At 35.3% G+C, this 16673-nt stretch overlaps 1 protein-coding gene across 1 annotated transcript; it reads left to right on the plus strand.

Moving 5' to 3' along the window:
* Positions 1 to 4354: 4354 nt before the first annotated feature.
* On the plus strand, positions 4355 to 6530 carry LOC134805665 (piggyBac transposable element-derived protein 3-like). The gene is made up of 4 exons (XM_063778927.1): positions 4355 to 5043; positions 6100 to 6186; positions 6280 to 6351; positions 6464 to 6530. Exons 1-4 carry the CDS (start codon positions 4355 to 4357, stop codon positions 6528 to 6530), a joined length of 915 nt encoding a protein of 304 aa, XP_063634997.1.
* The last annotated feature ends 10143 nt before the right edge of the window (positions 6531 to 16673 follow it).

Here is a 16673-nt window from a genome sequence, read left to right on the forward strand (position 1 = left end):
TGTCTAAACCAAACGTCAAACGCTTAGATACTAAATCAGAATACGCTTTACAATCGAATCAGTATGATCTGTGTAAATAATTTTTATTTATAAAATCTCAATTGATGTATTTATTACTTACTGAAATTAATTTCTCAATTACACTTATCAATTTTTAACGTTACTTAACAAAAACACTCTTTACTTTGACGAAAACAAACGTCACATGCTTAGATAATACGCATTACAGCCGAATCAGAATAATCTATGATCATAAAACGTGATTATTACAAATCTTGATATTGATATTTTTTTTTTTTTTACTGAACTTAATTTCTAAATAAGACTTACCAATTGTTAAAAGCAACAAAACACACCATGTCACAGAGCTGATCAGTCCCTGTGAACACGTAGACCCCCAAGGCGTATGAGCCCTGGCAGAGGATCTGACAGCATTCTTCAGTCTATAGTACAAATTAGACTTTAGATTGCCGTGTGTGATAAAGTACAACACATCATAGAGTTGGCCAATCTCATGACATGATGCAGCTCCCAGGGAGGCGGTCCCCGGCAGAAAGCCGCGTTTGACGTACTTTGCTTAGGGTCCTCCTTACACTATCAACCGGCATAGTGATGGATTCTCCTGTTCGTTCGATTGCATGTTTGGTTAATAGCACAGCTCAACACAAAGGTGGCCAGCCTTCATGTCAAGACGCAAGTCCCAGGGAGGTAGTCCCCGGCAGAAACTTGTGTGCTAGGATCACCCAGCTAGCTCCGGTTGACAGCAGCGGGATCTCCGACAAATCATAATTGAAAAATGTATATATGCAGTTAGTTGCAAAAACTTTAAAAGCGCGATGTAGGACAGAGCTTCTGATTGGTAAACTCAATTAATTTATGTATGACGTCAATAAAGGATTGTTGTTTAGATCCATGGAGTCGACGTTACAATTATATGTATATATTTTTACAGACTTATATTTCTTTAATTTTTGAAAAAAGAGAGGTTTTCAACAAATATATAAGAATTTACTACAAAACACTATTTAAAAGACAAACTTAAAACAAACACTATATCAAATTATAAAATTAATTTCTCTGTGATTTGAAGATATTTTTTTATGTAATGAAATATAAAACAAAATCAAATTACAATGGTAGATTACACTCATTATAATTTGATTTTATTATATTATAAATATAAACATATTATATAAATGATAAGACGATAATTATCATTTTCGAATTTAAAAAAATTAAATCAGATTATTTTAGCAATAAAACATATTTATTAAAAAATAAAGAAAATCGAATACCATATTATTTTCTATTTAAATACAAAGAGTAAAAATAAATTTATGAGAGAGGAATGTCTACTCTTCTACATTTCGAACCTGTAGGTCTGCTGAGCACGCATTTGAGTTACTCGGTAAAAGATTGTTGTTTAGATCCATGGAGTCGATATTACAACTATATAATATTTACTTTACGGTCTTACATTTCTCTATTATTTTATGAAAAACTATTAGAAGCCTTTATAAATAAATAATAATAAAATTGACAAAACAAATAGAGACTTATTTTAAAACATTATTTAAAATTTCATCATCGATTTCTCTATAATTTGTAGAGCTTACCTTACCCTATAAAATAATATTTTATGTAATTAAGTATAAAACTAAATTACATTATATAAAGAATAATTGAACAATATTTTTATAATTTTTATTCTATTTTGATAATAAAGACATTTAGGATAATATAATGCTACTGCTGATGATGATGATTTTCGAATTAAAAAGTTAGATTATTGCATTTTAAGTGATACAGATTATTACATATTAATATGAATTTATACAGTAAAATTTATTACAATAGTAATAAAAAAAAGTTATATTATTATAATATAATATTAATTTAATTAAATTACAATAAGAAAATCGAATACTATTTAATTTCAATGTAAAAGGTAAAAAAAAAAAGTTATATTATTATATGTGAGTGGAATTCTACTCTATTACATTTCGAACCTTTAACCTGCCGGTGTGCATACCGCTGAGCATGCATTTGAGTCGGTCCGCGATTGAGACTCTTATTACTTACACGAGTTGTTAACATGAAACTTTAGTGTGATGCAATGTGGGAATAGGGTTGTACATGAAGCATTTATTACGAATGTATGTTTGTCTATCTTTCCTTTGTGAATGCAAACTGGAAGTCTATATAATAAATTTAAAAAAAAAGTGTCTATAATTATAAATTTGAAACCCATAATGTTTTTCTATTAAAAAAAAAAAAGGTTTTGTATTGTTAAACTGAACTCGTAATAATACTAGAACTATAAACTAAACACAATATTTCATCAATTTTGATCTTACAGAGATGTTATTATCTACGTGCTATACCTAGATTTTGGTCAAGCAGGGAAGTGGACCAACAGGTAAATTATACAGCCTTGTCCAAAAGTATTAGCACCTATTATTACAATACAATACAATACAAATACTTTTTACGGAACACTCTATATAAACTAGTACAGAGAATAAAATTGATTAACTTAGAGGTAAACAACAGGCGATCTAGCAATAAGCCCGATTTTTTTTAATTTTAAAAATGATTTTTTTTTTCTTCCAAAGACTATTAAACCATTTCATAAAATTTCAAACAAGTCTTTATAAATTAAAAATACTTTAAAAGAAGTATGAAATAAGAAAACTAAATGCAGTAAAGTTAAGGCTTAAAATAACTGTGACAACCCTAGCGTTTGACGGCAAGGTTAATTTTTTTATAATTTAATTTAAATAATTCATTATTGTTGTGACAATCCTGAGGTGAAGAACTATCAAGATTAAATTTGAAGACTATTCCAGTGCAAATAATTTAATAACCATGTAAGTAAGTTAACCATTTAGTTTTACATAACTTCTTTTTAAATTATTGAATACTGTATTTTTGCAAAGTATATGCAAATATAGGTAGTTTAACCCTAAACTCGATATCGTATCTAATAATGCACATTTTTTTTGAAAAAATCTGGCGGGTAGTAGCAAATGTTTTCAATTATTTTTTTGGTACTAAGCGGTAGATAAACTTATAACCTTCCGGCCAAAATATGTATTTTAGTTTTCTGGCAACACTATTTCACAGTAGCTAGCAAGATGGTGGACCGTGCGCGTGCGGCTTCGAGTTTCAAGGTGATCATATATTATAACTCCTTATTTTTATTAATTTCGCGGGTAGCAAACGGTTTTGTTTTGTAGTCTAATAATTGATCTATCCACTTTTAGTGTTATTTGATAGACATAGGTTACTTTTCAAAGTAAAATATGACCGTCTTTCTTGATGTATCTTTAAATGCACATTGCCAGCTTACCATATATTTACTTCAATTTGGTCGTGTGCATTTCTAGATACATTGCCGAGTTTCGTATATTATTAGTTATATTTTATCCCGTGCATTTAAGTACACATTGCCAATAGAGTAGTTGTATAAAAAAACATCGTTCATGAAGAAAAATCTATTTATTTCTATTTTTTTTTTCGTGGTTTGCAGCCAATCACAAGATCTCAAAGAATTTTGGCATTAGTACCCAAGCCAGGAGCAGGCTCTGATCTAGAAAGGAGTGACACCTCTGAAGATGAACTAGAACTTCCCACACGTATATATAATTCTGACAGCTCACCTGCACCATCTATAGCGTCATCTTTAGAAAATTTACATCTGTTGTCAGACAGTGAAAGCGAATCTGATGAAATTCTAGTATCAACTAAAGATGGAAACAAATCATGCGTGCAACTTACATCGACCGAACCTTGCCCTAATGATGCTAGTCCACAGGCTCTTACAGGCTCACCCCTGACTCCAACTGTGCGACTAACATTAACCAGGCCCTGTTCTAATGATTCGAGTCCACTAGCACCTTTATACTCTCCTCTGACTCCACTCGTTCAGTCGAACCGTTCAACTATGAAAAAAGGCCAGATGCAACGTAATTCAGCTGTTTCCACCATCCATCCATTCTCGCCATTAGCAGCGCCAATGACCCCTTCTTATTGTTTGAATCCTTCTCCGTATAACGCAACTCGGTCCAAGAAGAACAAGACTCAAGTCGTCAAAAAAAAAGTAGTTAAACAAAAAAAGTTAAACGTGAAATGGGCGACTCAGCATTTTCGTGGCAGTGCAGAAATCGAAGAAAAAATATTTAGCAAGCCTCCTAATACTAAGCCGCCTTTAGAATATTTCCGTATGTTCTTATCTGACGACTTAATGGAATTGATGGTGGAACAAACAAATTTATACCACGTACAATCAAAAGGTACATCTTTGAACGTTACTATAGACGAAATAAAAGACTTCATCGCTATGGAACTGCTCATGGGTATTGTTGATATGCCAGCTTATACTGACTATTGGTCAAAATTCCTGAGGTTCGATAAAATAGCAGATGTAATGAGCTTAAAGCGTTACGAACAAATCCGACGATATCTTCATTTTGCAGACAATGAAATGGACGATGGTGATCGATACTATAAAATCAGACCATTTCTTGAAAGAGTCCGTCTTAATTGCTTAAAAGTCGAAGAGGAAAACCATTTCAGCATTGATGAAATGATGGTACCCTATAAAGGCACAAGAGCGGGCTCAAGAAAGCAATTTGTTAAAAATAAACCTCGCAGATGGGGGTATAAGGTATTCGTTCGAGCAGGAATGACTGGATTAGTGTATGACTTTTTGATTTATGGAGGGGAAGACACTTTTCGCTACCATGCCTTTACTGAAGAGGAAGACTGTATGGGTTTAGGTGCAAAAGTTGTTATAGCACTATCACAGAGTATTCAGCTGCCTGCTTGTAAAGTATTATACTTCGACAACTTCTTTACGTCGTTAGAATTGATTCACCATATGAGGAACGAGTATGGGATTTTCAGTTTAGGTACTATAAGGTCGAATCGTTTGCGTGAAGCCAACAAAAAATTACCCACTGATAAGAATCTAAAGAAAAAAGGACGTGGTGCTCATGCTCAAGTAGTCTCAAATGAAAGCAATATTGCAATAGTCAAATGGTTTGATAATAAATGTGTCACTGCAGCTAGTTCCTATGTGGACGCTCATCCGAGTCATAATGTTTTGCGATACAACAAAGCGACCAAAACCAGGCAACAAGTAGCTTGTCCTAATATGATTCGCCATTACAACTCACACATGGGAGGAGTAGACCTCGCCGATATGCTCATTGCTTTGTACAGAACGGAAATGAAAGCGCATAGATGGTACATACCCCTCTTTTCCTAGCTCCTCGACATCTGTGTTAATAATGCTTGGTTGGTTTACAGAAGGGAGACTACTGAATCTAAGCCATTAAAACTGAAGATCTTTAGATGTGCAATAAGTAAAAGCCTTGTTACATTGCACAGGGCGCTAACAAGAACTCCAGGAGGGAAAAAGAAATTCTTGACTCCCGATTGTCAAATTGACAGTCGATACGATCAAATAGGCCATTTCCCAACGTTTATGGCTAAAGGTCGCTGCAAGAAATGCATCAAAGGGCAAACCAAATTTGTATGCTGTAAATGCAATGTAAGACTGTGCTTGACTGAGGATCGCAATTGTTTTTATGATTATCACAATATGTCATAAAGTATACCTACCTATTAGTTAAGGTACGTGTTAGAAGATAAGTTTTTTTTGGACGTTTATGTTTTTAGAGATGTTTATATTTTTTTAATCTGATTCTCAGTTGTGCAACAAGTGATCTCGTTTTGTTATAAAAATTTAAGCCGGTATAAAGCTATAAGTCAAATATCCATTTTTGGATTTAATATAAGATATGTTGTTATAGAGATTCTTTTCAAAATCGACTGTGTTTTATTTATCTCACCAGCAGGCAAAGTATCCTTAAAGATACGCAGTTATTTTCAATTATAATCTAGAACACTTGGCAATGTATCTATTAGGATACATGCCATAAATACAAATATATAAATGAAATATTTTTTTTTACATTTTTTATATGTATTTTTATCGTTCAGGAACTAAAAAATTCCAAAAGAAGAAAAAAAATCGTACACTTATATCCTTGCCAACTTTAGGGTTAAATAACAATTTTGTTTTTTTATCAGGTCGGACTCAGAATATGACTCAACCTGCGAATACATGTCCTGTATGACAAGCAAGAAGAATTCCAAGACTAAGGACCTTGCACAGAGGTAATTATGATTATTGTTACAATTTCATTTGTTTCCTATTAAAAATATTCTTTCTATGAGTGATAATTAATTCTTATATTATTTATTCTTTAGATCGGACTCAGAGGAAAAGGAGGTTTTTAACGAGCAGACTGGAAAGAAACAGAAGACTCCTGCACAGAAAAGGTGATTTAAACTTTGTGTTTCATGTAAATGAAAAAATAATATATCTGATTTCGATATACAAAGGTAGTTAAATTATCACGAACTATTATTAACTAATATTTATATTTTTCAGATCTGCGGAGGGGGACACGAAAGCTTCTAACAATAAAAAACAGAAGGCGTCTACTTCTAAAACGTAAGCATTGTTTGAAATATTTAGTATAAAATTCAGCATTTTTCATTCGATTCTTGAGAAATTTTGTTGCTCAAAAAATTGGTTGGCGTTAAGTACCTAGTTTTTATCTAGTCACTTTTTTATTAAAAAAAAATGATGGAGCTATGAAGGTCGTTTGGGACTACAATTCAAGAACCCATTATTTTATTTTGGGACAATTTATTTATTTTATACTATTTCTTACATAGATCTGTGAAACGAAATGAGGAGCCATCACCGTGGAATGAATCTTTCGACTTGTTCGGGCTGCTGACAAAAGAGGAGGCAACTACAGCGGGACAGAAGGAGGCTTCAGTTGTTCTGCCGTCGGTACTGAGTTCGCGTGTGGCCAATGGGTCAGTGATTCGTCGGAAACACCTTGACGGCGATTTTTACGTTGAAATAAAGGTATATAAGACGGCAGATGCGATTTCCGTTGGTCGCGAAGATCGTTGGCAAAAAGCTCTAAATTCATTAAAAATCCAAATTAATGCCAACGGAGACGAGTGGAAAAAGCTTCAAGGTTTTTTCAAAAGTGCTCGTAAACTGTTTAATGATACGGAATCAGTGTTTTACGCACATAAAAATAATTAATTTTAATTAGTTAATTTTTATAATGTAATATAAGGTTAATTTATTTGCACAGTGGAAAGGCTAATTTTATACAAATCAAATGAAAATAGGGGCACAAAATTAATAACTTCATTTGGAACAAGTTTTATTTTAGAATATTTACCTAAATTATAACGAAAGTTATGTTTTGCGATTTTTTAACAAAATACACATCATAATTTAATATTTTATATATATATATATATATATATATATATATTTTTAGTGACGATACAAATATCAGTGACCCTTATTTTTTTTTTGAGTCGTATATGTTATAGACACATCAAGGTCTAATAAATTCAAATAAAATACATCAAAATGCCATTTTGTTCAAGTTGCTCGATTACTATTGAAAATCGTAAATGGGTTGGCCATCTGCGCAGCAATCTTCATAAAAAAAATTCTTCCGAAGAACATATAAAAGATGTTTTTAGAATATCGTCTGCGTTTCGATCTAGAATTGCTACATATAAAATTATAGCAAATGATGATAAAATAAATTTGTTACCTGCAGACTTTTTTAAATCAATTTCTAATAAAGTGCGACACCTGATAAATGAAGCAATTCAAACACATACTTCGGTTAAAGTCAATTTTGAACTCTATAGTTTATTTTACTTATGCAAAAATGACACACAAGAAATTAAATCATTTGGTACTAAAAATATAATAATACATACACATTTTGATTTCGAAACAATATATGCAACAGTCATCGCAAATTTGTTGCGCAAAATAGAACCGTTTTTCCCCCGAAGGGTAAAAAACGGATATTTAGGTTCCTGCCGAAGCTTGAACCACATTATGAGATAACACCCTTGTAACTCAGCCCTAATCAACCGAATCCATTAACTAGTAGCGCCATCTATCGCGCTACCCAAGTACTAATGGCGCCCGGTTGCCAGCGCCCGGCTGCTTTCTCTTCAGTACCACATAAGCCGGCAAGGCCCTTAGGTGTGGTTCAAGCTTCGGCAGGAACCTAAATATCCGTTTTTTACCCTTCGGGGGAAAAACGGTTCTATTTAGGTGTCCGTGCCTTCGCTTGAACCACATTATGAGACGTGTTTAAACCTCTGCCGGCGCTGGCCCGGGCGTACTGTGACTGATAATATTTAAATTTATGCAAAAATCACATGATAAGAATATAGGCTTGAAATTTATTCCGTATTGATATACTAAAGGATTGTTTACGTCAAACCTTAACTAGATTTTCCTTATTTGTAATTAACGATAGATGAGACAATTGTTAGCACTGACTGGCAACATAAGTTATACATTGTGACTGTAAAACTACTTAACTTTTTATATAAAACAAAACTGTGTGACTATTAGTTGAAAGACTGTCCCTAAAATCATAATTAAAGACATAAGTAGGTACTTGTAGGTCGTACAAATTTAAGTGTAACCACTATCTGAAGTAGTACCTCTGATGCGTGTAACGTGAACCTCATCGAGTGAGTTTTACATTAAACCCGTCCAAACTACCTGATGCTTTCTTTACAATAGCCCACTAGGTGATAAAAAGGTTTTGTTATATGATGTAATGATATTACTACTACTTATCTACTGCTTAACACAAATTTAACACTGCCGGCCCATCCACTGTTTAAAATTTTTGCAACTAATTGTAAAAGCTTGGGTACTCTCTGATTTATTGTATTTTCCAACAATTTAATGTAAATTGGTAAGTTGCATCATAGGCCAGATGTAATGTAATATGACTTTTAATGTGGACAAATAACCAAATGTTTGTATAGGTACCCACTACAATACGATATTGACATTATTTAGATATTAATACATAGTTATTGACTAGGTATACCAGGTTTATTTGTTAATGGGCTATCATTACATAAGGACAACATATTCCGTAAATGTGTTAAAAATTATAAACATGATGTTCTTATTTGTGGAAGCAATTGAGATTTATTTCGAATCAAGTACTCCTCTGCCTGAAAGTAGCGTCAGAAAGTGAAGAAGAAAATACAACACTTCATGATTTAATGTATGCGTTACTAACTAGTAACAACTCTCAACAACCTAGCAGTAGTTTCAACTGAGGCGATAATACATCCTTCCTTACAGATTAGTTTTCGGTGAGGGTTGCTTTAAAAACAACCATATTAATAGTAAGCCATGAATAGATATTAATTCTTGTATGAAATGGTAGGCTCCTACCTATTTTAAGTGTCAATTATGCTGCTAAATTTACTACTCCCCACAGATAACTGAAAACTTGCCAATTAGGCTGGTCCCGGGTCAACCAAGCTTATATTATATGCTTGTCAGTCATGCAAGCGAATGTAACGAATGAACAGAATCACTGACATGCACGAAGGTGACAATCGTATGGAGGCGATGATTATGAATTTAAAGTGATGCTGACAACTCCAGTTGTTGTGGATGGCATCTCACCATGATGTTGTGCGTAGACTGAAGATCCGTCTACCAAGTAGGATATTTTAGGAGATTTTTTAATCTTTAAATAATTCCAATGCCTTTACCTATAATTTTTAGGCTAATTATAATAAAGGCTTGTAATTGTAGGTTGTTTAATGTTCACTCTTTCTGGTGGCAAGCTGATTCCCAAACTGAAGATTTTTTGGTTCGCGCGCTGGTAATGGATTGTGCTTTATTGTTAGACTTAGCACGATTTGTGAGTTTTTAATGCTTTCGTATACATACGATCTTCTAATAAGAGTGTAAAAACCTCTTGACTAACGATGAAAGACTCTTCGAGTATGAGTAGAGGAGGTGGACCTATCCACTTTAAATTGTAGTGCAACCTTTTCAAACCAATCGCGGAACTTTCGTAACACCCAGACAAGTTAAAACATTATTATTATTTGTATATGGTCCGAACCAGTAAGTTCTTCGCATTATACCATTGCAGTGGCACAAACCACGGGTGTCTCATGATGTCATATAATCTCAAGTGCTGCGTCAGCACCTGCGCGCGCGGACGATGCTGTGGCACAATTCCTGTCGAACCTTAACACGTGTAGACGCGTTCATTACCAAATATTAATTTCATTACTTAATTTGTTCATTTGAAGCCCCAATCCGCATAAGCCAGCGTGGGGACTATAGCCCAAGCCCTCTCGCGAGTGAGAAGAGGCCTGTGCCCAGTAGTGGGACGTATATAGGCTGAATTATTATTATTAATAATTTGTAGGTACTTTTGATTAGAAATTTAGCAATACAAGGACGTTGTATGTTGTTTATTGGCTTTTGTGCAATCAAGTTGTGTATCATTTGATGATCTTGAGGGAACCCTAGGGTTAATTAGGCATCATGATGCCCACAAATAAACAATTATTTGATGATCTAGGCCTTTCTGCGACATATTATATTTATGTCACTACCTTGACGTAATCATAGAATAAATAATAGTATGTACTATTACGACAGATTATGACCGCCAGGTGGCGCAAGCGCGAGCAGGCGTCCATTCCATAGCGGTGCGTGGCAACTACTAGTGCTAGACACCAAAATTGGTGTGGGCCGCATGTACTTGTAGCGACGCGACGAAATCGCGGAGTGAGCTACGCCTGACGTAACGTTGATATATGTCTACTGACATCTCATATTTACTGTATTTAATGATATAAGCATATTATCATGAATATATAAATATATGAATTGTAGTTGTCTTCACAACTAATGCTGTAATTCGATTAGCAGCGCATCTGCCCTATAACCAAGACACGATGATTTTGTAGGGTACTACACCTGGAACTCTAATTGATTGCATTGACGATGACGTTTCCAATTACATGCCCTACGATACCTGTTACAACAGTATGCTGTAAACTCTGGGCTACTACCTTTCAGCTAAGCTTATCGTACTTAGATCTGGCAATGACAGCTGAACTAGTGTTGATTTTCAGAGTAAATTGCAGGCTCTATTTAACCGGCGAACATATTTGTAGTCATGTGTCAGTACTGGGATCATATTTCGCTTAGAACTTGCATTTTTCCTGAACCACCGTATGTTGTTATTCTTTTATAAAATCACGTGAGTACTTCCTTATCTGCAAAGGAAACCTCTCCTCTGGAAATCGAAAGAAGGATATTTCTGATCCGTATTCTTTCAGAATCCGGTATCTGCTATCGGTGACTGCCTGCAATTATTTTCTACACATTACGCATGTGTGTACGTTTACGTACGTTGTACGTTTGTATGTACGTTGGCTTGCCCCGCAGTCCACGTGGTTTCAAAGTTTCTGAAGTGACTTCATTTTAATTTGTCTATTTGAAGAAATTAAACAATCATCGTTTAGATGTAAAGTCGTGGACCGTGGCTATTGGTTCGACAGCTTAGTTCCCTTAGGCGGCTTCACCTCTAATTCAATTCGCGATTTTTCGAAACAGAATCAGTAACCCCACTCTAACTAAACTACCGAAAAATCTTTTCATAATTTCTTTATTTATTTACATAACTTGAAAAGGCGCTTCATCTTCTACATAGGCATAACATTTACCACTGAAGAAACTGATGTTTCACCTATTGAACAATCATGGGTAACTATGCGGATTGCCATACTAAATTAATATTTTACTAGTTGGTCCTTTTAGACATTTTGTGAAAGCACCTCCTACAAATACCGTCTGTTTCCGATAGTTATATTACCAGTAAGAGTTCATTTCCTTTGAAATTGAACTATGTAACGTTTATGGTCAACGTTTTATGATGCATGATTGTTATACCAACGGCAGGTCGATTGACAACCCGCTGCTTAGATAATCTTCCGAAGTGGATCTTGTTACTTACAGCATTTGAACCTAATTTCACAAGTTTCTACCTGACTGATGTGAATAGAGCACTAATTACATTATAAATGCCTTTGTCAGTTCGGTCTGTCGGACGGAATGCGATGGAAGGAACTTGCTGTTTTCTACGTGTTACTCTTAGTCTCTGTTTCACAGCTACATACATAGTAGACGATTTAAAGTAAGTAAAAGGTTTCTCTTTGTAACAGGCCGCAATTTTTTAGCTAATGATCAATATTTAGAGTGTAGACAGGAGATGCTTCAGTATTCCCAAACACACTATCAACCTGACTAGTCATTCATCATTCAAAAGAGGGATTTAGTGCGAAGATTTTTCACTAATATACTTATATGAGTATCATAAACTCTATTCTTTTCAGGTTTAGAGCCGCAATAAAGAGATATCTCTTGTTAGCCTATTACTGAGCCGTAAATGAATTGGCATTATACTTGTATTGGTATTCCTATTCAGAAGAGAGAATTTTAGTTTTCTTTCCTTCTTTAAGGCTAACGTCAATTTTCTTGCCTCCCCCTCTCTCTTTTTGGTATAGGATCTAGTTGGGCAATACTTAACACAAGGTTTTTCACTTTGTACTTTTCCCTTTTCACAGTTTCTTAACTGCTATTTTTCATGGCCAGTTAGTCATACAGTTAGGATCCTCAGAATGTATATTTTTGGTTTGTTTGGTATCTCACGGCAATTGTTTGTTATCGACCCAGACCAACATTTGTACACGACCAAGACGGAAACCTTCCTTTTTCGTGGCCGGTTGAGACAATTACTATAACTGCATTTCGTTATCAATTTCGCGCCAAACCCGCTAATAGAAATTGTGCTGCTCGTCGTTCTAAAAGGTGACACACCATTTGGTTGGCTACAATGATGATGACGCCCACTAACTAAGTCGTGCATTGGTTCATGACCATGCAGATCTTAAATGCGAGGCCCACAGCTGACATACATGCAGACATCGAACGATAAAGCGACCAATAAGACGTCCACTACCGTATTAATGGTAGACCATGAGACAACGGTTTTTGTTTAACAAGACAACGTCATTTCAATGTCATTTCAGAGGACGATGCGATATCGTCTCATAGGACGACGCATTAATGTCTCACGATACGACAAAATGTAGTCTTATGGAACAATGCAATGTAGTCCTATGGGACGCAATATCCTCTCACGGGACGATACCACAGGATGGCGCAATGTCTTCTCACACGATGACGTAACTCATCGAGATGCCTGTCGTATCACAGGATGACGCCTTATCGTTTTACAGGACGACGCCTGATGTCCCACAGGACGATGTCATGTCATCTCACGGGACTACGATATGTCGCAACGACGCTTGTCGTCCAACGGGACGACGCCGTGTGCCATTTATACCCGTTGGTATTCTTTTTATGGTGATGGCTATAAGAGCTCACTTAGTCTCATCGCTGGGCCACGGGCACTGAGCGGAATGTCACAAGGTCTTTTAACGAGACGATGCTCGTCGTCTTACAAGACGCTGCCATGTCGTCTGTCAGGACAATACCATGTCGTCTGTCAGGACGATACCACGGGACGACGCCATGTCGTCTCACGGGACGACGCCTTGTCGTCTCCCGGGACGACGCCTTGTCGTCTCACGGGACGACGCCTCGTCGTCTCACGGGTCGACACCATGTCGTCTCACGGGACGACACCATGTCATTTCACGGGACGACGCTTGTCGTCTCACGGGACGACGCCATGTCGTCTCACGGGACGACGCTTGTTGTCCCAAGGACGAGGCCATGAGGCGTAAGTACCCGTGTACTTTTTGTGACGGTGCCTGTAGGAAGGTCACTGCGTCTCGTCGCTGGGCCATGGGCACCGAGCGGAATGTCGCGAAGTCGGAGATTTTCAAAATATTTTTACCAATTTAAATTTCTTGATCTTTTTAAACTTGCTTTGTAAACGTGTTGCTTGGCTGAGTTACAAAAGCGTACTGAAGAGAAAGCAGCCGGGCGCTGGCAACCGGGCGCCATTAGTACTTGGGTAGCGCGATAGATGGCGCTACTAGTTAATGGATTCGGTTGATTAGGGCTGAGTTACAAGGGTGTTATCTCATAATGTGGTTCAAGCGAAGGCACGGACACCTAAATAGAGAGTTTCCAGCATAGAGACAGTGGTTGGTCGTTTTTAAGTAATTCTCATGTCGAAGTAAACATAAATAAATACGAACCGATGCGAGGTTCTTGTTATATAGAGTTACCTGCATTTATTAAAAACAAAAAAGCTTGTATAAATATAAAAAATAAGGATGATTTTTGTTTTCTTTGGAGTGTCGTTGCAGGTTTATATCCTGCTAAACGAAACGTAAATCGTACTACCTCTTACCCACATTTCAAAAATGTTTTAAATGTAGAAGATTTATCATCTCCGGTAACTTTTCAGGACATTTCAGTGTTTGAACGCAACAATAATAACATTAGTATAAATGTTTACGGATTAAAAGGCACAAATGTGGTTGGACCTCTTTACAAATCATCATTTAAAAGAGAAAATAAAATAAACTTACTCTTACTAGAAAAAAACGACCAGACACACTATTGCTTAATAAGTAACTTGTCTCGACTTGTTAGGAATCAAATAACGAAACATCATAGTGCACTGCATTTTTGCGATGATTGCCTATTGTTTTTCAATAGTAATGCTCAGTTAAGTAAACATAATTGTGCAGGTGTAGCTACAGTGTTACCAAAATCAGGTAGTACTATCAAGTTTAATCACTATGAACGAACACAATCAGTTCCTTTCGTTGTTTACGCTGATGCCGAAACATTATTAGAAACTTATCAAGGGTGTGACAATGATCCTACAGTATCAGATACATTTGTATTTCAAAAACACATACCAGTAGCATTTGCTTTTAAACTTGTGTGCTCGTATGATGAAAGTTTAAATGATTATGTTTCATATAGGGGTCCCGACTGTGTACAAGTTTTTGTTGAGTCACTCTACAAAAAAGTTAAAGATATATCGAATATTCTAGGAAAAACTAGGCCTATAGTATTTACAGATTCAGATCGCGAAGCATTTTCTAACGCTATAGTTTGCTATATTTGTCAAGGTCTCTTATGGGACGAAAATAAAGTTCGTGATCATTGCCATTTATCCGGTCAATACCGCGGCGCAGCTCATTCGCAATGTAACTTGAAACTTCAGGTGCCTCGATTTCTACCAGTTTTCTTTCATAATCTGTCAGGTTACGATTGTCACTTATTTATCAAAGAATTGTGTAAATCTCCTGGTGAAGTTAAATTGATTCCAAAGTCTATGGAAAAATACATTTCGTTTACAAAATATGTCGTCTTGAAAGATGAAGAACAATGTTTTCCGCTCCGCTTTGTTGATTCTTTTAAATTTTTAAGCTCTAGTTTGGACGACCTCGCAAAAAGCATGGATAGATCCTGTTTTTATCATTTACAAAAAAGTTTTCCGGATATGAATAAATTTGAGTTATTATTAACAAAAGGAATTTATCCTTATGAACATATGAAAACATGGCAATCGTATGAAGAAAAAGAGTTACCCCAACAGAATGAGTTTTTTAGTTCACTAACTAACCAAACGGTAACAGATGAACAATATAATCATGCTAAGTTGGTGTGGGAGATGTTTAAAATCAAGGATATGGGCCAATATACCGATCTTTATTTAAAAACTGATGTACTGCTTCTTACTGACATATTTGAGCATTTCCGAAAAACGAGCAACACACATTATCGATTAGATCCAGCATTTTATTTCTCAGCGCCTAGTCTATCATATGATGCAATGTTGCTTAAAACCGGAGTCACTCTAGAGCTTATACACGATTTTGAAATGATTCGAATGATTCAAAGCGGTATTCGAGGAGGCATATGTTTGTGTTCGAATAGATATGCTGAAGCTAATAATATTTATATTGAAAATTATGACAAAAATAAACAAGACTCATATATTGTGTATATAGATTGTAATAACCTGTATGGTTATAGTATGTGTCAGTACATGCCTTATGCTGAGTTTCAGTGGTTGAACAAAAATGAAATTGAGACATTTGAAGTTATGAAATTATCTGATGAAGGGACTTTCGGTTATATTTTAGAAGTAGATATCCAGTATCCTAATTATCTTCATGACACACACAACGACTTGCCGTTTTGTGCAGAGAAAATGATTCCTCCTGGTGGAATGATGGAGAAATTGATACCAAACTTATATGACAAATACAATTATGTCATACATTACGTACACCTTAAAACTTGTCTTAGTCATGGTCTTAAATTAAAAAAAATCCATCGTATTATCAAATTCCGGCAAAGCAAATTTCTTAAAGAATATATCGATTTAAACACAGAATTAAGAAAAAAAGCAGAGTCCGAATTCGAACAAGACTTCTTTAAATTACTAAATAATAGTGTTTTCGGTAAAACGTTGGAAAATACTGAAAATAGAGTAAATGTAAAATTTATCAATACTTGGATTGATCGTAATAATATTTCTAAAAAGAAAACCGGAGCGTGTGATTTAATAAACAAACCTAATTTTCATCGTATTTCAATTTTATCAGATAATTTAGTTACAATTCAGATGAAACCAGAATGTGTAGAACTTAACAAACCAATTTATATTGGTTTCACAGTACTAGAACTATCGAAAAGCCACATGTACGACTTTCACTACTCGGTTATTAAACCACATTATTCTGATCGTGTAAGTCTT

Source organism: Cydia splendana, unplaced genomic scaffold (assembly GCF_910591565.1).
Source record: "Cydia splendana unplaced genomic scaffold, ilCydSple1.2 scaffold_48_ctg1, whole genome shotgun sequence".
Taxonomy (NCBI): Eukaryota; Metazoa; Arthropoda; class Insecta; order Lepidoptera; family Tortricidae; genus Cydia; species Cydia splendana.